Source organism: Kogia breviceps, chromosome 14 (genome assembly GCF_026419965.1).
Source record: "Kogia breviceps isolate mKogBre1 chromosome 14, mKogBre1 haplotype 1, whole genome shotgun sequence".
Taxonomy (NCBI): domain Eukaryota; kingdom Metazoa; phylum Chordata; class Mammalia; order Artiodactyla; family Physeteridae; genus Kogia; species Kogia breviceps.
Genome location: NC_081323.1, coordinates 90,493,731 through 90,519,739, shown reverse-complemented (window position 1 = coordinate 90,519,739; position 26,009 = coordinate 90,493,731). Strand labels below are relative to the sequence as shown.

Below are 26,009 nucleotides of genomic sequence, written 5' to 3'. Positions count from 1 at the left end.
GCACTTTTCCACTTGACTAGATTGCACCACTTAGCAGTAAAGGGAACAGCCCATCCCCGCTGGGGTGGCCCTGAGGGACCAGTGAAGCACCAGAGGCCCAGTGACCTGGAGGTGACGGCCAGCTTTTAACTGACATGTCTGTACCTGACAAGCGGTTATTGCTTTGTAGGAGATGTTTAGCAGTGCACAGATTTGAAAATCGGGGAAGGAGCTAATGTTTTTGGAACCCCTCTTACGCGCCGGGCTCTTTCATGTGGGGTCACGGGGCTGGGAACAGTGCCCAGAACACAGTAGGTGTTCTGTTAATGTTTTTTGAAGAGGGGATCCCCTGGCGGTCCAGTGGTTAAGACTCCGCGCTTCCACTGCAGGGGGCGCAGTTTCGATCCCCGGTGGGGAAACTAAGATCCCACATGCTACGTGGTGCGGCCAATCTATAAAAATAAAAAAATATTTCTGTAGAATGAACGTAGTTGGGCAGGTATTATTATCCTCATGTCACACGTAGAGACACAGAGGGGTCAAGCCCCTTGGCTTGAGGTCAAGAGACACCAACGAAATGAGAAGCCCGTGCACCGTGACGAAGAGGAGCCGGCGCGCAGCGACGAAAACCCAACGCAGCCATACGTAAATAAATTTTAAAAAGTCACACAGCATTGCCTCCGCCGTGGTCACAAGCTCCCACTCAAATTCAAGGGCAGGGCCCCTGCTCTCCACGGGTGGAGGGCAAGTTATACGAAGAGCTTATGGGCTGGGCGCTGTCATTGCAACATGCCATGTGCCTCAGCTGACAAGTGGCTGGAAGGGGCTGAGTGTAGAGCCAGATGTGTGCAGCTCCAGACCCCTCTGGGGAACACCCTGCATCTCGGGTGTCAAGGCCAGGTGCGACCTGAGCCGCAGTCGGGGCCTGGCCAATCAGGTCTGACCAGAACAAGCCCCGGGCTTTTCTGCCTGAGCACCGGGCCGGAGCCAGTGGAACTGCGCGCTGGGCGGCGGCTAGGAGGACGCGAGCCTGGGCGGCCGGCTGTCGTCTGGCCACCGTTACTCGCCCCGGAGTGCAGCCAGCAGACCCAAGAGCAAGGAGAATTCATCCAAATCCTAATAACATCATCTGGTCCCTGGATCAACCCTTGCCTGAAAGTAAGATGGCTGATTTTTCCACTTTAACAAATTCTGCTGTCAAAGTGTAATTTTCAAAAGGCTTTCAGCCAAATATATACTGAGCACATGTCAGAATTTTATCTCAGCCGTTAACAAGGGAGTCAGTCTAGATGGCAAGGCTGGTTCACAGAAGAATGTCAAACCCTGACGGATGCACGTGCAGTCAGAGGAGGAAGAGCTCGGGAATAAGACTGCTGAGTGGGCTCAGGAGTTAATGTCTAACGTTGATGTCAGGTTAATGTCTTAACAGGACAATAAAGCCACAACCTTGCTTATCTTCTCCGCCAGGCAGAAGTCTTCTGCACGTTTATGGGGGAAAATCACCTGCATTTTTCCTATTTTCTGCAAGGTAACCTCCAGCAGCGCGGCACCCGGGCCTGGTCGATAAGAAACAGCAAGTCAGAGAAAGCAACCCTCCAGGGCCGAACGACACACGGCGGGCTGGTTAGACAGTGACCCCGTGAAGGGACACATGCCACCCACTTGCCTCGTTTCTGGGAGTGGGGTGATTTTTCTGAACTCTGCTTCCGCGGTCTCCTGGGGCTGCCCTAACAGGACCACAGCCTAGGGGGCTGAAAACACCATCGACTCATACCCTGTCAGCTCTGGAGCCTGGTGTCGCAGGGCCATCTCCCAACAGCGGCTCCGGCGGAGGGGAGGGGGGTGTCCTTGCTGCCTCTTTCAGCTTCTGGGGCTCCCACGTTCCTTGGCTTGTGGCCATGGCCTGCACCTCTGCCTCTGTCACTGCGCGAGGAGCAGGATGACCTCTCTAAAGACCCTCCCTCCAAACGAGGTCCTGTTCTGAGGTTCCGGGTGGATGTGAATGTTGGGGGGACGCCCTTCGACCCAGCGCCCTGCTCCAGCCAGTTTGGGGTTTCTTCCCTATGAAGAGTCCCACCAGGCACAGAACCCTTGGGTTCAGGTGCATGCGATGCAGAGGCAGGACCCACACAGGGGGTTGGGGCGCCCTTCTGGAGCCCAGGGTGTGGGCGCCACCTCAAAGTTCAGGGGTCACGAGCTTGAAAAATCACTCTTACTGCCGAGCAAAGGGACCGGTTGGCCTGGAGCAGAGCTCAGGAGACCCCGCAGCATTTGGTGTCAGACATCGGGCGGCAGGAAATGAAGGCGCGGCAGAGACCAGGGACACCCCCTAGGAGGCGGCTCCTCCTGACGCCCTGCAGACATGGGGGCAGGAGGGGCCTCGCCTGGGGTGTGGGGCGTCGGGGGTGCAGCCTCTTCCCCAGGTGGGAACGTTGCCGGATCCGACGAGGAGCAACCCCTTGGCTCGGGTAGCACTGCCAGGAAGTTATCTTACAGTGACCGTGCAGCTATGCACAGGGATGGGCGCACAGGCCTTTTTATGTTATTTTTTATGAATGTATTTATTTTCGGCTGCGTGGGGTCTTCGTTGCTGCGCGCGGGCTTTCTCTAGTTGCGGCGGGCGCGGGCTTCTCATTGCGGTGGCTTCTCCTGTTGCGGAGCACGGGCTCTAGGCGCGCGGGCTTCGGTAGCTGTGGCTCGCGGGCGCTAGAGCGCAGGTTCAGTAGTTGTGGCGCACGGGCTTAGTTGCTCCGCGGCATGTGGGATCTTCCCGGCCCAGGGCTCGAATCTGTGTCCCCTGCGTGGGCAGGCAGATTCTTAACCACTGCGCCACCACGGAAGCCCCACCCAGGCTTTTTTTTTTTTTTTTTTTTGCGGTACGCGGGCCTCTCACTGTTGTGGCCTCTCCCGTTGCGGAGCACAGGCTCCGGACGCACAGGCTCAGCGGCCATGGCTCACGGGCTTAGTTGCTCCGCGGCATGTGGGATCTTCCCGGACCAGGGCACGAACCCGTGTCTCCTGCATCGGCAGGCGGATTCTCAACCACTGCGCCACCAGGGAAGCCCCATCCCAGGCATTTTTAGCAGGAGTTTCGTAAGGGCCTGAGACGGACCGACGGACAGGCAGGCCCAACCCAGCAACGAGGCAGCAGTTACGCAGTAGGAAGGAGGCCCCCGCTGCTTGGTCCTGGCCACATCGTTACCATAAAAATAAAATGCAGGGGCTTCCCTGGTGGCGCAGTGGTTGAGAGTCCGCCTGCTGATGCAGGGGTCGCGGGTTCGTGCCCCGGTCCGGGAGGATCCCGCATGCCGCGGAGCGGCTGGGCCCGTGAGCCATGACCGCTGAGGCTGAGCGTCCGGAGCCTGTGCTCTGCAACAGGGGAGGCCACGACAGTGAGAGGCCCGCGTACCACAAAAAAATAAAAAAATAAAAAAATAAAATGCAGAGACTTTGGTTGATGGAGATGTTCACTGTCCTGAATGTGGCAAAGGTTCCCTGGGTGTCTACGCATCTCAGCCCATCCAATTGTATGCTTTTTACATGCGCTGTTTACCGTCCGTGAATAAACTTGTAAAAAAAAACCAGCGTGTCCACGACAGGGTGCATCTCTGAAAGATGCACAAGGAAGTGGTACGTCGGGGAGGGGCGCACCTTGCCGAGGGAGTTGGTGGGCTCCCAGACTCTTTGCTGGTGTGTGTCTATCACCTACTGGAATGGACAAATATCCCAGCTGACACCTACATTCATCGAAGAGTCCGTGTGGGACGTTGCAGTGGCTTCACTGGTGGCCCCATAAGAGATGTACCCGCCTGGCCTGGGCCAATGTCACAAAGGGAAGGGTCTCCAGAGGAGGCCATCCTGGATCAGGGCCGGCCGAGGGGCGCCAGCAGCCCTCTGGAGCTGGGAGACAAGCACCCCGCCTCGCCCCGAGAAGCCAGCCCTGCCCACACCCACCGCACAGCTGAGGGCACTTTCCTGCTGTCCGAACGCCCAGTTTGCTGCAGCCCCGGGACCTCACGCAGGCGCAGCCTGGGACACAGGTCACTGGGAGTCCGGCAGGACCCTTTCCGAGGACTGGGCGGGGGCGAGGGGGGCAGGTGGGCGCAGCAGCTCTTGCTAGGAGTTTGCGAAAGTAGTGGAGCGTGAGGGAGGGATTTTATTATTGTCGTTGCTGTTCTTTCAGGGTGCGGGGCGGTGGGGGGAAGGCGCTAGGTGAGCTGAGGAAAGGTGGCAGGGGGCTGGCGGTGCTGGAGAGACGCCCGCAGGCCCTGCCGGCGCCGCCTGTGGGGACTGCCGGGCTCGGGGCCCCAGGACGCCGCAGACAGAGCAGCTCGGACTGGACCCTTTGAGAGCCGCCCACCTCCCCTGTCCCAGACTCTTCTAGAACGCTGCCCCTCCCCCACCCACTCCCCCCCACCCCTTACCTTGGCTCCCCTCCTCCAAGGGTGGCTCCAAGGCTAGGTCACAGGTCACAGACACCGGCTGTGGCCTCTGTCTCTGTCTCTCGAATACTCACTCTTGAAGCCTAAAAACACAAGTCCCCCCCACACGCCCCCCGCCGGGTTCCAGAGGCCAGAGGCCCGAGCCAGCTCCCAGGCCCCGCCGGCTTCCCTCCTCCCCGGGGGCCCTGTGGTCGGAGGACGGTGACCAGCAGCCCCAGTCCATCTACCACCGAATCCCTTCACCGGGACCCGACACACTCACGTCCTGGGGCCTCGCTGCCGACCCCCCTGCTCCACCCGCCCCACCCCCGCCCGTGACCTTCCCCCGCTGCGCACCCTGCGCTGGACGGGACGCCTCCCAGCTGAGCCTGCGTCGGGGTGACCCCGCCGGGCTGTCGGGGGCTGGAGCCGTGCAGGACAGACGCCGCTCTGCCGGGACCGGTCCCGACACGCCCTCCCCAGCGGCGCCGTCCGACTGCGGGGACCGCCTCCCACCACCCCCCCGGGCCCGACCTCGCCGACCTGGAGGGGGAGGCCCCCCCCACAGGGACCCCGCCTCCGTCTCCAGCGCCTCGGCCACACTGCCCTCCCACCACGAGTGTCCTTCCCGCTCGGCCACCCGGGTGGGGCTCCCGTGGCCGCGACCCGGGCCTTCCCAGCAGCGCCCCTCCCGGCTCAGACCTCTAGGCTCTGCCCAGGCTGCGCTCTCTGCGAGAATGCCCTTCCTCCCGTGACCCACCTCTCCAGCTCCGACACCCAAGGCGCTTCCCGTGGCAAAGTCGCTGCCACACGGGGAGGGCCCTTTAGGATCCCTGTGACACCAGTTTCTGTAGCCCTAGCTCCGGGCCGAGCCCGGTACACGCAGGCACTCAGTAAATGCACGCTGGACTAATCCAGTGAACCAGCCTGGGTGTACAGGAGCCCCAGCCTATGCACCCAGTAGGGGCCTTGGTACCGGCCGCTCAGGCCAAATGATCCGGGGACCTAGCGGTCAGAGAGGGGGTCTTCCCTCACTGCAGCCCCACAGCTGTGTATCTGGACGGTCTGCCTGTGAGGTAGTGAGCGCCCGGTCACGGGAGGGGTGCAAATTGGGGCTCAGAGCGGGTAAGGGCCCTCAGGCTGCCTTGGCTCTGGGGTTTGCGTAGGGGCACGCATGGCGCCCCAGCAGACGAGCCCCGGGGTGAGGGGCCCAGGGGCGTGGATGGGGTTTCCACAGCCTCGTGTTGGGAGAAGGCCCAGAGCAGGCCTGGCCACTTCCAGTGCCAACAGCCCTCCCCCCGCTCAGAGCTCGTTTCCCAAACAGCACCTCCTCCCCTCCCAGCTGGGCCACCAGGGTTTAGCAGGCCACAGTGCAGCCCAGACGGGCGGGGGCTCGTGAGCCCGGCCCTGCCTGCGGGGTGGGCCCCTCTGAGCGACCCACCGCTTCACCGAACCCCCGCCTCGTCCCGGCAAGGCCAGGGCCTCCCACCTGGGAGAGGTTCGAAAAGCCGCCAGGGAGCAGACCGCTACTCGGGCGAGCTCTCCCCCGGGGCCTCTGAAGTCCCAGGATTCGAGGCGTTTGCTGTGCAAACCACGTGGGCCGCTCCGCTCCTGGTGTCCCCCCGGCCCCAGGCAGAGAGGAGCTGGGCAGACACAGGTGGTGGTGGGTTTGGAAGAGGCCAAGGAGTCCTTCCGAGGGAGGCTCAGAGCCTGGGGAGGACGGGGCCCGAGGCCCCTGAGCCCCGGTTCTGATGGGCAGGCCGGGCAGAGAGGCCGAGACCTGTGGGGTGCAGACTGGCCGCCATGCTGTGCGCTCCCCAGCAAGGCGAAGCCCCCAGACGGCCCGGCCCCACTAGCACACACCCTCCCCACCCGCCCCACCCGCCTGGCTGGCCCCTGCAAACTGCTCATTCCACATACGTGGGGTGGTGGGGTGGGTGGGGCACAGGGCAGGCGGGGAGGGGAGCTGGGGCCTCGCCACCCGCCGTCCTCATGGCCCTGCTGCTCCTGGGGCTCTGGGGGCTCCTCCGCACCTGCACCCACACCCCTGCCCCGGCCCCCCGCTGGCCCCCGGGGCCACGCCTGCTCTTTTTTTTTTTTTTTTGCGTTACGCGGGCCTCTCACTGTTGTGGCCTCTCCCGTTGCGCAGCACAGGCTCCGGACGCGCAGGCGCAGCGGCCACGGCTCACGGGCCCAGCCGCTCCGCGGCACGTGGGATCCTCCCAGACCGGGGCACGACCCCGCGTCCCCCGCATCAGCAGGCGGACTCTCAACCACTGCGCCACCAGGGAAGCCCGGGAACCTACGTTTGCTGCGCGTCACAGCAGGACCAGTTGCTGATGGAGGTAGGTCAGGGCGGGCACGTCCTCAGCTGGGCTCTGTGCCCGGGCCCGGGGCCTGGCCCCCCGCAAGCCCTGAAGGCACCCCAGCCCCATCTCGGGAAAGCTAAGCCCCCAATTTCCAGGACCCCTGTGGGGTGGGAGGTTCGTGCCCAGCCTGATGCTGGGCCGACAGGGGACACAGGAGGCCCAAGTGCCCGCATCGCCTCGGGGAAGAGAAAGACAGACATTGCGCCCCACAGGGAAACGGATGGGCGGACCGAGGAGCAGGGGGCCCGGAGAGCTCACTGGAGAAGGCAGCTTCTGACGAGTGCCTACAGGAGGGCCAGGTCTGGGGGCGGCAGAGGTCTGGCAGCGAGAAGGACCAGGGCCAGCGCAAAGATGTGCCCCTGCGCCAGGAGGGCCGCCTGCTGGCCGTGGCTCCTCCCCCCTGGGCCACCTTGAGCTGGCTGACCCGGTGACGGTGACGCAGAGGCACGGGCCTGGCTCCGCCCTCAAGGGCCATCCAGCCCACCCCCACGCCCCTCCACTGAGCTCCAGCTCCCATGATCACTTGGCTGAGGTGCTTCCAGGACCCACCCATGAGGCTGCCTCGTGGCCCCCAGGCCCTGCAGGTGGGTGGGGAGCCGTGATGACCCGCGAAGCCAGGCTGCAGGCACCAGGGTCCTCAGGCCCTGTGCCTGGGGCCCTGGAGGCCACCGTCTGCACGCCGGTGGCAGCGCAGGCAGTGGGCAGGAGTGGCAGCCCTGCTCCATCCGTGTGCTCCGCGGCTACGCACCTCCCGCCCCCAGGCCGCAGTTTCCCCACCTGTAAAGGGGGGAGACAACAGCCCTCCCGCCTCACGCAGGGGTGCCGAGAGGACAGAAGGGAGGGGACACACAGAGGCCCGGGGGCCTCCCCGAGTCCTCCGCATGTGGGCGGGCGGGGCCTGAGGGGCCCCCAGGGTCCCTGGGGGTGGGGCAGCGGGCGGATCCCTGCCTGTCCCCGCCAGCTCGCGGAACAGTACGGGCTGGTGTTCCCTGTCCGTCTGGGGCGCCGGAAGACGGTGGTGCCGACCGGCTGCGAGGCGGTGAGGGAGGCCCTGGGGGGCACCGGACAGGAGCTGGCCGGCCGGCCCCCCAGCACCATCTTCCAGCTCATCCAGGGAGGCGGGGGTAGGTGTGTGGCGGGGGAAGGGGGCTTCCGCCAGGCGGAGAGGGGCCAAGGAGAAGGGTCGGTGCCCCTACCTCCGGCAGCTGGAGGAGTGCTCCCAGTGTGGCCCAGGGGGAGCGCCAGGGTGTCCACGTGGCGGGCCGGGCGCGCCGGGGACCAGGGCACACCAGAAAAGGGCAGGGCCCGCCGAGGCCAGCTCCAGGGGCCAGGCTCAGGGGAGGGAGGGAGTGAGGCCCCGGCCAGGCCCCCGCCCCGTCGGGCGGCCCCCTGTTGCTCCCTCCTGCATCACCCGGGCTGCTCACGGGGGTGTCCAGCCAGCAGGCATCTTCTTCTCCTCCGGGGAGCGCTGGAGGGCCGCCCGCCAGCTCACCGTGCGCACCCTCCGCGGCCTGGGCGTGGGGAGGGCGCCCGTGGCCGACAAGGTCCCGCAGGAGCTGAGGTGCCTCACGGTGCAGCTGGACAGCTACGGTGAGTGGGGGCCGGCGCGCCCCCTGCCTGGGGGCCCCTCAGCTCTGAGGCCTCTCTCCACCCCCAGGCCCGCCCTTCCCGCTGGCCCTGCTCGGCTGGGCTCCCTCCAACCTCACCTTCATGCTCCTCTCCGGCCAGAGGTCCCGTGTTCGTGTCCCTACTGGGCCTCATCGACGAGGTCAGGGTCCTCTCGGGGACGCCCAGCCTGCAGGTGAGAGGTCGCTGCTCCCCGCCGGGTGGGTGGGGGCAGGGAGAGCTGAGCTGCCACCTTGGAGAGGCAGCACGGCAGCCCCAGGCGTGAGCTTCCACCGTCCACGTGACCCCAGGCCAGTCCCCTGTGCTCCTGGGAAACGAGGGGCAGGGGTCCTCGCCTCCTCCTCCACACCTTGCAGCAGCAATAGAGGCATCTGCTCAGAGGTGCAGGTGGGACCCAGGCATTTCTTCCCCAGATACGGGGCTCGACGTCCCCTAGGCCCCCAGCCCTTGAACCGGGGTCCTCCTTCAGGGTCAGGAATCACAGGGCTCAGTCCTGATTCTCAGAACCCCCAGGGCTGTGTGCATTTCATTCTTTTCCAGAATGTAAACTGTTCTCATTTGTAGCCACCATTACCAGTTTTAACCCTAACGCGCTCAGGCACGCACGTCGAGGCAGGGTGCGCACGTACGCTCGACCGTGGCTCACGTGCACTTTTCAGCCCCGCCTCTCCGGGACCCGAGCCCGTGGGCGTGGGGCGGGCACTCGTGGCTTGGGTCCTGATTCCAAGTCATCCCTCGCGGCTGGAGGAGGCTCGGACGGGCAGGAAGATTTGGCCTCCGCCCGAGAGTAGCCTGGCCGAGTCCCGCCAGGGAGCCCCGGGAGGATGGAGGCCAGAGGGTCGGGAAATCCAGGGAGACGGAATGTTCCGTGGCCTTCCGCGCCTGTGGCCGGTGTGATGGCTCACATTCTGCAGGACGCGGTGGTGCGAGTGTAGCCAGAGGGCGGCTGACAGCCGTTTCAGACAGGCTGTGCCGTGAGCCCCGTTTCACGACGTCGTGAGCTGAAACTCTGAAGTCTGCAGGTCCCCCTCTTTTTTTCTAACGACCCAGCACGTTCAAAGTTATTTCCACAGCGGCAGCCCTCGCCCTTCTCCCTCTTCCCCGCTTTGGTGGGTGGGGAGCGGAGGGCCGTGATGGCAGCCTCCTGCTGTGACTTGCACGGACCCCCAGGGGTGTCCCTGTCGAGCGGCCCCTCCGTCCTGCACTCAGGTGGGGCTGCTGGTCCCACTGGGAGGGTGACGGAGGGGCCCCGTGAGCAGGGAGCGGGTGCCCCCTGTGGCACCTCTACCCGGGGTCTGGGGCTGAGCCAGGGGCCCCGGACAGGTGAGCACACCTGCCGGAGTACGGATCCGCCCCTCACCAGGTAGAGCTGTGGCGCCTGGGCCCTCCCCCACCCCACGCCATCTTGGCCCCTGCCCCCCAGCTGTTCAACATCTACCCTTGGCTCGGGGCCCTCCTCCAGCTGCACCGGCCCGTCCTGCGCAAGGTGGAAGGTGGAGGCGGTGCGGGCCATCCCGAGGACCCTCTTGGAGGCACGGCGGCCCCCCGTGCCTGGGCGAGGACGCCCTGATCCAGCAGGGCCAGGTGTGGGCGAGACCCATCCCACCACCGAAGAGGCCTGGGGGGCACCCCGGGGCCCCACCAGGAGGAGAGGGGCTGGGGAGGGAGCCATGCTGGCCCTACGCCATATACTGCTCCACCTCCTGGCGGGGGGAGGGGGCGGGGGGGGCCTCTCTGAGCCTCAGTCTCCTTATCTGTGAAATGGGGTGGTTGGGAGGCCGCGGTGAACTCAGAATGTCATCAGTGCTCGGTGGATAATGGCGGTATTCTCCCGGCCAGGCCTCTGTCTTCTATGCCTTTCTTGAGCCTGGGGCTGGGTGGGGGGGTCCATGGAGCCACAGCCTCCAGCTGAGCCCGGCCCCACCCACCTCTGCAGGGGAAAGACCCTGAGGGCCTGTTTGCCGAGGCCAACGAGGGGGCCTGTGCCCTGGACATGGTCGTGGCTGGCACGGAGACCACGTCCGCCACGCTGCAGTGCGCCGCCCTCCTGGTGGGCAGGCACCCGAGCGGGCAGGGTGAGCCCGTTCCCGCAGGGCCCAGGGCCGGGGCTCCCCGGGAGGCCGGGTGCAGGAGGAGCTGGACCGAGTGCTGGGGCCCGGGCGGCCTCTGGTTGGAGGACCCGCTCTCCCCGCCCTACACCAACACCGAGCTGTGCGAGGTCCAGCGCTTCATCACCCTCCTGCCCCACGTGCCGCGGTGCACGGCCTCCGACACCCAGCTGGGCGGCCACCTGCTCCCCAAGGTGGGAGGGCCAGCCCCCCACACCTGTTCCTCTCGTCCGCGGCGGATGGGGCTGGGGGTCGCAGGGACTCGGCTGCCTGATGCCGGGGCTCCCGGTAGGAGGCAGGAGATGGGTTCATTGGGGGGCAGCCCTCGGCCTCACAGCCCCTCACAGCAGACCCGGGGCCACACCACGGGGGTTACCTGGGGCTAAGCGCGAACCCCCAGCAGACCCCTGCCAGGCCCCGCCCCGCCTTCCCAGCCCCCCACCCCCACCCCGTGCTCCCAGCCTGGGGCCGACTGGGTAGGCGGGGCGTCCATCTGTCCGCCCGCCGGCCCTCACAGGGCACGCCCGTGGTGCCCCTCCTGAGCTCCGTGCTGCCGGACGAGACGCAGTGGGAGGACCCCCGCCAGTTCAGCTCGGGCCACTTCCCGGCCGCCGACGGGCGCTTCGTGAAGCGGGCGGCCTTCCTGCCTTTTCCCGCAGGTACCGGAGACCCGCGGGCGGCGGCCTGGCCCCCGGGGCCTCGAGAGCTCAGGGTCCCCCGCCCGCAGGGCTCCCCCCGCCCCCCGCCCCCCGCCCCGGCCTCCGGCACCCGGCCCACACCCCGCGTCCCCTGCAGGCTGCCGCGTCGGCGTGGGGGAGAGCCTGGCCAGGCCGGAGCCGTTCCTGCCGTTCGCAGGCCTCCTGCAGAGGTACCACCTGCTGCCCCCGCCCGGCCTCAGCGCCGCCACCCTGGACACCACGCCCGCCCTGGCCTTCAGCACGTGGCCGCCGGCCCAGGCCCTGTGTGCGGTGCCCAGGCTGCGGGGGCGCTGACCACGAGAGGCCTGGCCTGACTACGGGACAAAGTGCCAGGGCCGGGGAGGGTCTGAGTCACTCCCGGCTCGGGGTGCTTGGCAGGTGATGGAGACAGGACGGAAGGACGGACGGCTCCCCGCACTGGGCCCTCTGCCGTGGCCACCACAGGCTGCGTATCTGCCCCCCAGCCTGAGAGCCTCAGCCACCCAGGCCTGAGCCCGTTTTCCCTCTCTCAGGCCCTACACCACAGGGCATCGCTGCTGCCTGTCTGCACCTGGGCCCCCTGCAGACCCTCCAGGGCGTCCCCCCCTCCACGGGTGCAGCAGCCCCTCAGAGGCCCCCCCTGGGTTCCCTCCCCTGCATCCCCCTCCACACTGTCCCCATCTGGGTCCCCAGCAGGTGTCACCAGACAACACCTGCCAGGCACAGAGGTGCCAGCCACCTGCAGCTGGGGATGCAGGCAGATGGCAGGGGCTGCTGGGCCCCGGGATGACGTCCACCCAGAGGCCAGCCTCAGACCAGCGTCCCCGCTTGCTCTGTGCCGCGCCAGGCCCTGCCCTGGGTCCGGCGGGTCTCCTGCAGACCCCACCCCGTTCTCAGAGGTCCTGGGCACCGTGCCCAGGCAGCACTCTGCCCCTGGAGCCAGGCCCCTGAGCCCTGCGGCCACCACAGAGACGCCCTTAGCAGAAGACGAGATAGTTGAGGGCCAGCAGCCACCCGGAGGGCGACAGCCGGGCTGAGGTGCGAAGGATGAGTAGGCGTTTGCAGGGAGGCCACCTCCACAAGCCTCTTCTCTGCTCCATTCTGACCCCCCACTCCTCTTCCACATCTGCCCCCAGACCCTCCCCATGAACCGGCTCCTTGCCTCTGGGTGGAGGTCACCTCTCCGAGGAAGAGCACACAGAGGGGCCGGTTGGCAGTGGGTGGAGGGCCGGGGCCCGGGACACGGCAGGAGGTTAGCGATGCCGGCGGATTCTGCACAAAGTGCTGAGATCACACCGATGCCTTCCCAACACCTTCTGCATGAGCCGGATGGGGGCAAACAAGCCGTGGCTTCCGCCCTCCCGGAGCTCGGAGCTTGCCAACTGGACCGGAGGGAGGCACCGAGCTGGGGGCACACAGGAAAAGCCCCTGTTCCCAGCTGGGGACCAGAGGGCCTTCCTGGAGGAGGGTGGATACTGGGGAGCGTCAGATGAGTACGAATTAAGAAGCCTGGGGCTTCCCCGGTGGCGCGGCGGTCGGGAGTCCGCCTGCCGGTGCGGGGGACGCGGGTTCGAGCCCCAGTCCGGGAAGATCCCACGTGCCGCAGAGCAACTAAGCCCGTGCGCCGCAACCGCTGAGCCTGCGCTCTGGAGCCCGTGCTCCGCAACAAGAGAAGCCGCCGCCACGAGAAGCCCGCACGCCGCAACGAGGAGTAGCCCCCGCTCGCCGCCACGAGAGGAAGCCCGTGCACAGCAACAAAGACCCAATGCAACCAAAAATAAATAAATGAATTTTTTAAAATAATAAATAAAAATACAAATGCGCTGCTGCTCTGGGCAGCCCAGCCCCACAGGTGGCCTTGGTGGCTTAAACGCAGCCGAGGGGGCAGGGGCGCCGGCGGGCACAGACACAGCTGGGAACAACGGTGACCCCGGGGTGGCCGTGCGTGGTGGAGGGAGCTGGGGAACGCTGTCCCTGGGCCGAAGCTCTGGCGGGGATGGGTCTTCATTGGGGGGACGCGCCTGGGACGTCAGGCGGGGGCTCTACCCCGTGACCTCCAAGCCGGTGGCCCATCGTGCGGGCCTGGGCTTCCGGGGCCGGCGCCCAGGCACCCAGATCGCTGCAGCTTGGCGCCCTCAGGCGGTGGCCGCCTGCCCCAGAGCACCTCCGCCTCCCACCCCCCAGGGGGCGGTCACCCTACCTCTGAGGGGGACTGGGCAGAGGGCTGGTGTGAGCGAGACCCTCGTCCCCCCCCCTCCCCGTCCAGGGCTTGGGCGCCACCCCCTCTTGGCAGGGGACCCAGGCCTCCATTCTCAGGCTCCCCCTTGTCCCAACCAGCTGGCTGGGGCCCAGGAGAGCCGAGCACCTAGCCTCTGGGGATACCGATCCCTTCCCCCTGCTTTATGTTGACACGAACGCAGCACGTTTCGCCAGGTTTGACGTCTGTCGTCTGACCCACGAAACCAACCCCTGGACCCGCCTGCCAGACTCAGACAGTCTGAAAGCTTCTCCAGTTCCTCAGCGAGGGATGTGGGACTAGGAACTGGGGACAGTGGACATCTGCCCGGCCCCTGGGGCTGCCCCCGACCCCTGCCGAAAGGCAGGAGCCCTCCCCCTTCCCAGTGTGCAGGTGGACCCCTGGGTGGGAGCTGACGGGTCAGTCATCTCACATGCTAGTTGGTTCTGTTTCATTTTTTAAAATAGTTTTTCACACAGTATTTGTCCTCCTGTAACGGTTTATTTCACTGGGCATCGTGTCCTCAAGGCCCGTCACGATGTGTCAGTTTCCTCCCTTCTACAGGCTGAGTCATAGCCCGTCGTTCGGATGAAGCACCTTTTACCCGCTCGCCCTTTGTCGGATACTCCAAGCTTTAGATCCTGTTTCTCGCTGGCTGTGCGGCTTTGGGGAGAGGCCTCCGTGGGCAGACGTCCATCAAGGGCCCCCTGGCACCGTGGGTCAGGAGAGGGGACGTGGGCTGGACGTGAGGACTGGGCTCACGTGGGCAGGTCAGTCCCTGGACAGTCTGTTCCCAAGGCTGCAGTGCCCCGGCCTCTTGGTCTTGAGGGGGAACCTTTGGGGGCCGGCGGGGGGCTCTTGGTCCAGATCTGCCTTTGGTTCCAGGGCTGGCCCCTGGACACACCGCATCGGCCCCAAACCACAAGCGAACTCTCCAGGACGGACGTACAGGCTGCGGTCTCAGCTCCCGGGGCTGCAGGGACTTTGACTGCAGATGTTCTTCGGTGAGTCCAAAACCCAACGGTGTCGCGTGGCCGCCACCCACCTCGCAGGGCAAACCCGTGGTGGGGGAGAGCACACCGGGGGCAGGGGTCCTGGCTCGGGCGTCTCTTCCTGAGGCCCCTGTGTCTCAGCTTCCTTCCCGCCGCGCGGGCGCGGCACCTCAGGGACGCCCTGGCTGGTCACCGTATCCTCACGGGACAGACGAGACACGCTCAACACCAGTTTACCCAAAGTGGACGCGAACCTCCTGGGGGCGCAGAAGCAGCTGAGTCCCCACATCCCACAGGCAAGGCCAACAGGAAACACCTGCTCCTCAGCCATAAACCCTGCAACTACTGGCTCCGTGGCAGCGGCTTCCTCGGAGGGCCAGGGTGGGGGCGCTGAGGCTTCGACAGGCCGGTGGGCCTGACCGTACCTCAGAAAGCCCCGCCAGCCCCATCCTGATCGCTCGCGGTGCCGTGACCGCTGACCTAGTGACGCCCGGGGCTTCCACAACAGGTGGGGGGGCTCCACCTGCCCCCTCAGGGAGACGCCCTTCAGCCTACGGAGGGACGCGGCGGCCGGCGAGCCCGGTGCCCGTGTGCAGCCACCAGGCTTAGACCCTCCATGTCAACTGACCCCTGGGGCCATCAGAGTGCCACCTCTGGCCGCACAGGGAGCCCAGGGGCCGCCCAGGCCCTGAGCCTGGTTCCACACCAAGTGATGCATCACCTCCCCTGCGCCTTCTGCCGGGGGGACGCCGCAGAGAACAGCGCCTCATGCCCTACAGGAGGGCCCCAGTCGGCGTCCGGGAGCCTCTGTGCACGGACGGGGGGAGCGCCTGGCTCTCCTGGGCCGTTTCCCAGTAACAGGAAACGAGGACCCGGTACCCACCACGTCCCCCTTTTTGATTTGGCTGCCAGGAGACCCAGAGCTATGTTCTTGATCCGTCAACCCGGATTCCTTAAAGAGAACCTGCCCCTTCGCTGTGTCCCGTGGACCTTCCTTTATCGCACGTCTATTTCTCAGTGTTTTTAAAAGGCCCCAAAGCTCAGGGACGGCGAGGTAGGCACGCGGGCGGCTGCGTCGTCCACAGATCATCTGCAGAACCGCCATGGCTCGTCGTCACAGGGCGCTTTCCCGTCGGGGACCTCACCTCACCCGAGGGCCTCCAGGGGGGCTGGGCCTCCTCACTCCGTCTCCAAGGGCTGCAAGGCCGGAGGAGGTGCCTGGCCAGCGGCTCCCCCCGCCCGGAACGGGACGTGTGTGCGCGTGCGCCCGGTGGGCGGGGCCAGGCCAGGTGCCCCTCGGGGGGCGGCACAGCAGCCCCTTTCATGCGGGGGAGCAGACGAGACTCGCCACGTGGGGTGGCACGACCTGAGTCCGGGGTCGGGGTCACAGGTGAGAAGAGGGGAAGGGCCCTCGAGACGTGTGGCCCTCCCGGGCTCGGGTCACCCCTCCTCGGGCCACCACCCCCACCTCCGCCGTTCAGACACTGAATTGAACTGAACGAGGGATGCTGCTCTGAGGAGGGATCCCCGAGGGCCACGGTCGGGGCCCAGCCAAGCCAGGAGTGGCCACAGGAAGACCTGGGACCTCATTCTGGACTAAAGGGACCCCGTTACTCACGGGCTCTCAGCGTGGAATTCACGACAGAGCTGCCCACGTGACGCAATCTCTGGGACTCTGCCCTCCTACTGCTCCCTGGTTACGAGGCTCACAAACCCGCGACGGCAGCAGGACTCCAGGCTCGGCGCCCCCTGCTTCCCTCGGGGTCACCTGGGGCGGCTTCCCCCCCACTTCACGGCGGCCTCGAAGCCACAGGGCGCCCGTGCGTCTCCCAGGCTGGAAGCCGACCACGCCCGAGGGGCAGAGCATCACAGACTCGGTGGAGAGTTTCAAAACTGCGCACGGGCACCTGCCGCCACGCCGGACTGTGGCGACGGCCCGGCCGCACACGCCCCTCCGGGGACGGGGGACAGAGCGGGCGCTCGCCGGCTGGGCAGGTGCGGGAGGGCGGCGCGAGGCCCCTGCCGACGCCTGCAAACGTGCTCTGAAGAGCGGGGGTCAGCCTGCAGCCGGGAGACTATACGGGGGGCTCGCCTGGACGCCGTCCCGGGAGGCCACGGGGCCCACGCCCCACAGGCGGGGAACGAGTCACACGGCAAGAGCCACGGCCGCCAGAGACCAGGTTTTACCGAGAACACACCCAGGCTCGCGCTGTAAGCGGCCGGCGGAGCCGCGGCCTCTGCCTGAGGCGGGCGGCGGGGCGGATGAGCCCCGGCCCCGGCCCCGGCGAGAGCGCCACCAGGCGGCCAGGCGGCCGGCGCCGAGGGACGGCCAGACCCACGCGGCGGCCCGAGCCCCCCCACGCACGGACCACCGCGGCAGGGAGGGCCGGCTCTGGTGGCCTCCAAGACGTCCCTGGGCCAAAAACAGGCATTTCCCTCAATAAGCAACTTCCCTGGGGGCCTCAGGGCCACTGGGAGGCCAGCTTATCTCAGAGTGACTGCGCTCTGCTGTGAAGGGGTTAAAACTGTCATCCCTTATAAACAATTTCCGGCCAAGGAATCAGGAGAGAGAAGGGGCCCCTCCAAAGGTCAGGGGCCAGGAGGGCCAGGGACCCCACCCCCGCACCCCCGCACCGCCTGCGAGGAGAGCAGCTACAGCACCTGCCTGCCGGGCGCGCTGGGTCCTCCCCGGCAGCGGGGCGTCGGCACCGGCACCCGCTTCGTCCAGCTCCCGCATCAGCACCTCTGCCTTCCGCACCGGCAGCTCGCGGGCCCGGCCCCTGAGCCCCTCCAGGTAGGCCAGCAAGGTGGAGGAGTGCTTGTCGGGCACCTGGACGGGGCAGAGAACAGTCGTCAGGGCTGGGCGGGTGGCGCGTGCAGACACGGGATGTCCACACTGCGGGCCCCGGGCCTGCGAGGGGACCGTCCAGCCCTCAGCACCCTCAGGCCAGGCCGCGAGGAGTTGCTCCAGGACGACGGGCTGGGGGAGGTGGAAAGGGCGGCCAGCCCGCTGTCCTCTGCTGGCCCCCGCTCTTCTCCCCGTAGACTCCGGCTTGCGTCCCGGAGGCTGGCAGACGTCAGTTTTCACGCCCTCCTGAAATGCCACTAAATCAACAGTAAGCAGATACGTTTTCAAAGAGACAAATCGGGCTTCCCTGGTGGCGCAGTGGTTAAGGATCCGCCTGCCAATGCAGGGGAAATGGGTTCAAGCCCTGGAAGATCCCACATGCCGTGGAGCAATGAAGCCTGTGCGCCACAACTACTGAGCCTGCGCTCTAGCGCCCGCGCGCCACAACTCCTGAGCCCGCGCGCCACAACTACTGAAGCCCGCGCGCCTAAGAGCCCGCGCTCCACAACAAGAGAAGCCACCACGATGAGAAGCCCTCACACCGCAGCAAAGGGCAGCCCCCACTCGCAGCAACTAGAGAAAAGCCCGTGTGCAGCAACGAAGACCCCACGCTGCCAAAATTAGAAAATATAAACAAATTTATTTTTAAAATAAAAATAAAAAAATAACAGAGAGATAAACCTCTTAGAACAACGAGTAGAGGGAAAGAGGAGTGACAACGCTTTGGGGCTGGAGATGAATGACGGTGACTCAGCCGACCCGATGCCGGCGAGGCTGAGGCTGAGAGACGCTCTCCCACCCCACCCCGCTGCAGATCATCCCCGCCCCCAAGCCTGGGACTCCAGAACTGGCCGTGGGGGTACTTCTGCAAGTGAGGGTAAAGATGGGGTTAAAAACAGGGGTGACTGAAGTCCACCTCCAAAGCAGCTAGTGACTCACACTGACTTCAAAACCTGAGGGCCACAGGGAGGAGGGGCAGGTGCCCTGGGCTGGCCCAGTGGGGCGTGGGCTGTGCAGGAGTGGGGGTGGGTCCTGGGGAAGGAGGAGCGGGCAGCACCCCCTGCCTGGGGCTCCGATTCCTTCAGCGTCGCTGGCTTGGCCCGGCCCAGGCTTTGCACCCCGCTGTCCCCCACCCGCCCAACAGCCACGGCCGGATTTCAGAACTCATCTCACAGGTGCCTCCTCCACGGAGGGTCCCCCACCCTCCATCAGGTGCAGGCAGGGCAGAGTCTGCCCTCAACTTCCCCGCCGGTGGAGCCCCTTAACAATCGTAATGAAAGCTACACAATCGTCACAAACGGTGACGACGGCCCCAGATAAATGGATTACAACCCACTGAATAAAACGGGGGAGTCCACGCCGATGTGGGAAGTCACAGTCCACTGGAGTGGTGGTAGCAAAGCTCCTCCTTATCGGAGACAGGATGAAGGAAACACAAAATCCCCATACGGGGTCACCGAGGGCTAGTGAGAGCGACAAGAGACGGGGCAGCCCCCGAAGACACGCGCCTGTTACTGAAGAATCAGTAACTCTATAGGAACAAACCCGACAGCCACCACCCACGTCACGTGATCGACATCGACACCGAGCCGCCACGGACCAGCTGCGAGGACGAACACGTACGTTTATTTCCCCGAGTCCGCGTGGGGATCTCACCAACCACGCCGGCCATGCCCTGCCACACAACCGCCCTTGCAAGCACATCAGGGCCGCGAGGGTCAATAAGACGAGGGGCGTGCCAGCCTGCACAAGACAGCGGGGCAGACACCGGGTGAGCGCGGTTCTCGACAGGCCCCGCCCAGGGGTGCCGCGGAGAACGTGGGGTTAGTAGTGACCGCGTGACGTGGAGCCCTGACTCAGGCTGGGCTGCTGTCCCGCAGGGCGCCCTGATGTGTAGCAGGCGCCCACTGGAGTGTCTGGGGGTGAGGGCATCTCCCAGCCTCAGCCTTATAGCCACACCCCACGAGGATCCACAGGGGGAGGGCGGAACTTCCAAGCACACAGATGGCGGCCTTCCTGGAACGGCAGCCACCTCCCGCAGCTGGGAGCCTGGAGCTCCACGATGAGTCCGGCCGCTGGGCAAACCCCGCAGGGGTTCTGACTCACTGAGACCAAGCGGGTCCCTCCCCGAGCCCGGGTTTCACCTTTGTAAACCGAAGGGCTGGACGGGGTGCTCCCACAGGGCCTCCCCCCACCCCGAGGGTGCACCCACCTGGTCACGGTCATACATATGCAGCAGCAGCCAGGTCTGCCTTGTCTTCTGAAACCTCCAGTTCTCGTGCTGCTGGGCCCAGCTGGGGAGGCAAGGACACGACATCTCAGGTACTGCACAGGAGGGGCCGGAAGGCCTGCACCTGCTGGCCTGGGTGGCCTTTCCTTGGCTGAGGCGGGGGGGCCGGGACATCTGCAGAGGACCCTCCCAGCGCAAGGGCCGAGGGGGCTCTCAGGGGTCTGCACCAGGAGGACCGTCACCTCCGCACGCGTGCCGGGAGCCCTCGGCCAGGACGGCAGGACCAGGGGACACGAGGCCGCTTTCAGCTCTGCACGTCCATCGTTTCACGATTCTAACGCGAACGCTCTGAATTTCACTAACTCAGTCCTTCTTCCAGAAATGTTTGTCGTGTGGGATGGCAGGACCGCCGACTGGAGCAGGCATGGCCTTCACGCCGGGAGCTGGGCGTCAGGGAGGAGCCAGGAGCCCTGACCCCGAGGGCCACGCAGGGGTCCCGCCGGCCCAGCCTGCACGTCACCGCCTGAGGGCCTCGGAGGCACCGGGCCCCCAGGTGACGAGGACGCTGCAGCGAAGCGCGGCCGGTCCCGTGGAGCCCAGGCTGACGGGCCCGAGGCGGGGGAAGCAAGTCACGTCGGGAGCCAGTGCCCAGGGAGACCCGAACGCTGGGACGGAGGCCCCGAGACGGACAGAGGTCTGTGTGTCCGGGACCCGGGCGCTGGTGGCCGTGGAGGGAGCAGAGTGCGGGCGCCGGAGCCGCAGAAGGGCGGGAGGGTCGGCCTCCCTGACGGCCCAGCCGGTTCATTCTCTCAGGACGAGCAGCCCCGCGACCGGCGGGGCTGAGGCAGAAGCACACGCTTCACGCCAGTGCAGTTTCGCACGTGCCGTGTCCCGTGATGGCACAGCCACCCAGGCCCCGCCCCACGCCTGCCCGGGGACCACGGGCACTTCGCATGGCAGCCACCGCTCCTACCCTCCCGGGGGACCAGCGTTCCGCTTGTGCCTGGAGGCCCGGCTCCAGCGCTTAGTGGCGAGGCCGCGGTGACGGGGGTGCCTGCGACAGGGCCTGGCTCAGCCTTCGGCACCCGCAGGGGCGCCCCACCAGGAGGATGGGGAAGGGAGGGAGGTGGGGGACTCGAGGGATGGGAGGAAGAAAGGGAGAGAGGAAGGGCCACCAGGCTGGGGGGTCGGCGGCCCCTGGCCACCTCCTCAGGCTCCTCTGCTGGCCCGACTGGGAGGGCACGGTCTGTGTGGGCCACGCCGCCCGTGGGACGTCTCCCTGCTGCCGGTAATGACGTAACTGTCTCTTGGCTCCAAACCCACGGCTTAGCCTCTGCCTGAGGAAGAGGAGGTGGACCCTTCAAGATGTTTCCTTCCCAGACAGAACCAAGTTACACAGAAGATGCTGGACACGCAGGGTGGGGAGGAGGGGGCTGCCTTCCGAGCGCGGGCAAGCAGCCCTCTCTGGTGCCCAGGTCCACGGCGCCGCCCGTGGTTCCGCAGCGCCGCCCGTGGTTCCGCAGCGCCGCCCGTGGTTCCGCAGCGCACCGCTTCCCAGCACGTCTGCTGGCGCGGCTCCCGTGACCTCCCTGCCGCCCGGGAGCCCCGATGCTCTCTGGGCTCGGCCCGGCCCCTCACATCTGCTCCTCTGCGGTCTCCAGAGGGCTCTCGCTCTCGCTCCGCGTAAGCAGTCTTTATAGTAAAGGATACCCCCGCGCTGGCCCCAGTTCAGTTACTGTGTCCTTCCGCCCGCCTCGCGCCCGGGCCAACTCATCCGCCCTGGAAGACCTCGCTCCTCCCAGGGTCTCAAGGTCCCTCCTGAGCTGCCAGAGGGTTTGGGAGGGAAGGGCCAGCTCAGGCCTGGCGCCCTCACTGCTGCACTGGTGATGCAGACGATCTGGGTATCGGACCAAAGCACTCCCTCCTCCCTGACCCCAGGGTCAGCTCAACCCTGTGGTCTGCTGGTCCCCACAAGCAGCTCGGGTGTCTGGAGCACCGGACTGGCTTCAGATGGGCTGCCCAGGCCACGGGGAGCAAAGGGCACCCTGCTGGAGGCCTGGGGGCTGTGCGGCCCCACGGAAATCCACAACGGACAGAGGAGGCTCCCAGACACACCAGGACCACGTAAATGACGACCGAGTGACCACGGGGGCCCCCAGCCCCTCCCAGAAATGCCTCCCCAGAAAGCAGGGACCCACAGACAGAGCATCTGCGCGATTCTGGTGAGCAGGGGAAGTGAGAGGTCAGAGGTCAGCAGTGAGGCAGCGCAGGCCCTGGGGGGTGAGGGCCGAGCCCGACCCTCTCAAGGGGGTGCTGCGCCGCAAACAGCTCCCATGAGGACGCGGCTCTCAGCGCCGTGAGGTCAGGGACGAAGGATGTTATGACCCAGACGGGTGAGAGGTAGGTACGTGCGCTGCCTGCGGTGCAGGACCCAGATGTGACAGCTGCTCTGAAGCCACAGCACCGCACAGCTTCTGGTCCCCTGGGGAGCGCTGGGCGGGGCCGTCCGAGCTGCTGAGTGGGTCCACTGCCCCCTCCCGAGGGCCACCACCGTCTTCAGAGTGACCGCGGAACCTGCAGGTGCCTCTCCTGGCTGCTTTGGACAGCCGTGCTCACCACGGGAACTATCACCTCAGCTGCAGGCGGAAGGTACCGGGACAGGCCCAGGTGTGGACGAGGGGCCTGCCGGCCACCCCAGTACCCCCAGCCCCTGAACGCAGCCCAGGGCCAGGCCCAGGGTCGGGGGAGCTGCCGGGCAGCTCTGTCCACCAGGGCGCAGGCTGGGCCTCTCCTCCCGCGGGGCTCCACGTGGCCCCCGCCGGCCAGCCAACAGCGGCCCCTGCAGGGCGAGGAAGGCACCCGGACTTCCTTGGGCGGGGAGGCAGGCAGACCTTAACGGGAGCAGGCCCCCACGAGGTAAGAGACGGAGTGCCCGGAGACCCCAGCAGAGCCGAAGGGGGGCTGCTCCCAGGGGCTCAGGCAGGCCCAGCATGAGGCCCGAGGCTCCCCAGGGCACCCGTCCCGGTTACAGCCGGTGCCCCCTTTCTGCCAGAGCAGGCTCCGGCTGGGGCTGGGGGAATGGCAAGCCCTAGCCCTTCCAAAAGGTGGGAGCCCTGCCCGGCCCAGCGGGGCCCCAGGCTTGGGAGAGACGCGGGGGAGCGTCTGACGCTCTGCCACAGCCTCGTGGGCTTCAGAGACGGCGGGGGGAGGGGGAGGGGGACGGGGGCAGGGGGAGGGGGAGGCCCGAACCCCGGGCTGCCTGTGCAGCTGACTCATCGGTGCTCAGCCCGGGCCAGGAATCTGGAAGATTCCACTTCATACAGAGCCAGGGCGGCCGGGCAGCTCCTCCTTGCTGGAAGACAGGGCTCTGAAGTGCCCCTGTCTCTACGATGCCCCTCCCAGCCTATCGCTGGGTTCACCCACGTCCTCAGGCCTGTGTCCTTCCAGAATGCTCTGCAGGGCCCCCAGAAACTCTGTTCCTGAACTGGCTCCAAGCCACCAACCCCAACCCTTGGCTGAATCTCGAGGATTCCACAAAAGAACGCGGGTTCCTGGAGGGAGATGTGGCGTGTGTGTGACGTGTGACAACAGCGATGGTGGTGACGGCAAGAGTGCTGACGGTGGAAAGGACGGTGGGGCGGTGACGCGGATGGTGATGTGGGGGGGGGCGGTGACGCAGATGGTGATGGGGGGGTGGTGGTGACACGGATGGTGATGTGGGGGGGGTGAGGTGGTTGGTGGCGGTGGCGACGCGGATGGTGACGGTGGTGACGTCGGTGCGGGTGGTGATGTAGGTGGGGTGACAAGGTTGACGGTGGTGGTGAGATGCCACCTTCAGCCCATGGCCCGTGAGTCTTTCACGGCAGCTCCAAGGCCCTCATTTTGTCAGGTCGTCACAACACTATGAGGTGCAGGTGAGTGAGACTCTTTACCTGCACTTTGTTGATTTGAGGTGGAGGCTCAGGGGTAGCCTTGCCCAAGCGCCCGACTACTGACCCGTCACCGCCGACCCTGACGGCTGAAGCTGCGCTTCCGGGTGCCAGACGCCCAGGCGGGCAGCAGGCAGCTCCCCTGGCCCCACAGACCCAGCCGCCCCCCCCAGGGGGCCCTGAGCCCCCAGCCCGCGTCGGTCTGCCTGCGTCCCTCCGGGGCTGCGCACCCGCACAGGTAGTCCAAGGCCAGCGCGGCCTCCGAGCGCCTGGCTGCCGGGCTCTGGGCCGCGGAGACGCCCGCTTCCTGCAGACGCCTCCGGGCCTCTTTCCTCCGCTCCTTCTCCAGCTTCCTCTCCAGGACGCCCTGGCTCCTCCGGGGACGCGGCCCCCTGGAAAAGGGCACCGGCATCAGGGCTTCGGAAGCAGGTTCCACGGCGGCTCCTTGGACCCCGCGGCCCACGATGGGCCCCTCGCCCCGGAATTCCGGAGCAAGTCCTGCAGGGTGGGGCGGGTGCTGCACGCGCCCGCCGAGGACCACCACCCACCCACCCCCGGCTCCAAGGGCGGCAGGAGGTGCCTGGGAGAGTCTCTCTGGGGCTGAGCGGGAAGTTAGGCGCTGGGACCTGTGATGCGATTCCCCACCCCACAAACCAAACAAGAGCGGAGTCCAAGGTCTCCTGAGCTCTCCGGACGCTGGACCCAGCGAGTTCACTGTGATGCAGGCAGGGAGCCCTGGGGACCCGGCCACGGCCCCAGCACTTCCAGGGAGGCCTCTGGCACTGGCCCCGCACAGCCAGCATGCACAGCCCCCGTCCCCGACAGCAAGGCACAGCGGGGCTCTCGCTCATGCCCCGGCAGGCAGGCCGTCATAAATGGCGATCCCTGACCACCTCTGTTCTCACTCCACTCCCGCTCCTTCCGGAATCTTCTAAAACAAGAGAGGTTTTCCCCAGCTCCTCCTTCTCCTTAAACCATCTGGGATTTACCTGCCGTGGAGCTTCAGGGCTGCACCGGGTGACTCCTGGCAGCCCTGACATGGGACACACAGCCCACCTGCCCAGGAGGTGCCTCCGTATGGGGCTCAGGGCTCCTTTCCTGGGGAGCTGTGGTGACCCGCTGTCTTGCACGGGTGCTCCACGCAGACCTGACCCACACTGCACTGTGGCCGGGCAGAGAGGCGGGGGGGGGGGGGGGGACGGTGAGGGGGAGGCGGGGAGAGGGGGAGGGGGGAAGGGGAGGGGAGGGGAGAGGGAGGAGGGGAGGGGAGAAAGGGGGGACAGTGAGAGGGAGAGGGAGAGAGGCGGGGGAGGGGAGGGGGAGAGGCGGGGGGGCGCGGGGAGGGGGACAGGCAAGAGGCAGAACAGCCTGGAGGACGGGGCAGCAAGGGCTCTGACCACACAGCTGCCCGAGGGGTGTGTGTTTGCTTTAAAAGTCACAACCATACCTAAAACACCAACGCCAGTCAGCCAGTCAGTCAGACTTCCGCTGACAGGGAATAAAATCAGGTTTTTAAAATAGGGTATTCTTCACTGGAGTAACACTGGCTCATAACATTACGTAAATTTCTACTTCTGTGGACCCAACAGCGAGCTCATGACCAAACCTTTACTTTCCATCTGTCACCCTGGGGTTGAGCCTCTAACTTGCCCCGCACTCCCCTGTCCCTCCCCTCTGGAAGCCACCACCCTGACCTCTGTTATCTTCGGTTTGCCTGCTTGTGTTTTAGATGCCACGTGAGTGAAATCACACTTATTCCAGCACTACTACACCCTCCAGGCTCTTCCATGCTGTCACAAATCCGAAGTGGGGTGCACCGGGGTCTAGGAGACATACCCCCTGGCTCACAGAGAAGCTGGCGCTGCAAGCGGCAGGCCAGCCCTGCCCGTCTGAGCCATGCACGGGGGCACGGCCCCAGCCACCAGGCCCTAAGTCCCGGGGAAGGGTCAGGGCTGGGGACTGGCCAACGCTGACCCCTGAGGGAGGCCAGCAGGTCGGGCAGGTCTGGGAAGGGAATGGAAGGGTCAGAGGCATCTGCCCCCACAGGGTGGACGCCCCCCCCCATGGCTCCCGCTGTCACCAGGACACGGTGGTGTCCTCCAAATCCAGGTCCGGGCCCCGGCTGCCCAACCCCCTCTGACCCTATGGGGTGCTGGCTGCTTCCCCGAGGCAAGGGCACACAAGCCTGCCAAACCCTGGTGTGGACCACGTGAGGAAGCCAGCACCTCTGACCCCCTGGGCTCTGCACACCTGCCCAAGCCCCAGGACAGTCCCCCTGTGGGACCTGCGTCCTTTTCCTAAACTCACTCAGGCCTGAGGGCCCCCGCCCCTCCCGCTGGTACTGCTGGCGGGGGAAGAGCCCACGAAAACACCAAGACCACCTGGAAGGAACACAGGAGTCAACCACCGCAGCCTGTGAGGGCCCTTCTGGGAACCAAGTTTCGGGGAAAGGAGGAGCCTCGCCCCCAGCAAGCTCTGTGGCCTGCGGCCACCCCGGGACTCGCCGCAGGCCAGGCCCGCTCCTGGGGAAGGCCTGGGGGCAGCAGGGTCAGTGCCGCTAACACAACCGCTCTCTGGAACACAGACCCCGTCTC

The 26,009-nt window shown here is 66.1% G+C and overlaps 2 protein-coding genes and 1 long non-coding RNA gene across 3 annotated transcripts; 1 reads left to right on the top strand and 2 right to left on the bottom strand.

Annotated features, from left to right (window-relative positions):
* Positions 1-433: 433 nt before the first annotated feature.
* On the bottom strand, positions 434-24,547 carry LOC136792549 (uncharacterized protein C7orf50-like). Its single transcript, XM_067012904.1, is given in 6 exon segments — positions 434-1,535; positions 17,070-17,238; positions 19,469-19,550; positions 23,646-23,785; positions 23,787-23,807; positions 24,405-24,547. Coding segments are annotated over 6 exon segments (597 nt in total). The 5' UTR covers positions 24,456-24,547; the 3' UTR covers positions 434-1,401.
* Positions 6,388-11,615, top strand: CYP2W1 (cytochrome P450 family 2 subfamily W member 1). The gene is given in 14 exon segments (XM_067012918.1): positions 6,388-6,480; positions 7,010-7,196; positions 7,280-7,893; positions 8,213-8,359; positions 8,427-8,499; positions 8,501-8,570; positions 9,819-9,884; positions 9,886-9,950; positions 9,952-9,979; positions 10,332-10,470; positions 10,515-10,560; positions 10,562-10,697; positions 11,021-11,162; positions 11,299-11,615. Coding segments are annotated over 14 exon segments (1,998 nt in total). The 5' UTR covers positions 6,388-6,392; the 3' UTR covers positions 11,496-11,615.
* On the bottom strand, positions 12,959-16,722 carry LOC136792550 (uncharacterized). Its single transcript, XR_010836496.1, has 2 exons — positions 16,027-16,722; positions 12,959-15,774 (listed from the first exon to the last, which is right to left on the bottom strand). It is a non-coding gene; the product is annotated as an uncharacterized lncRNA (long non-coding RNA).
* Positions 24,548-26,009: the final 1,462 nt, after the last annotated feature.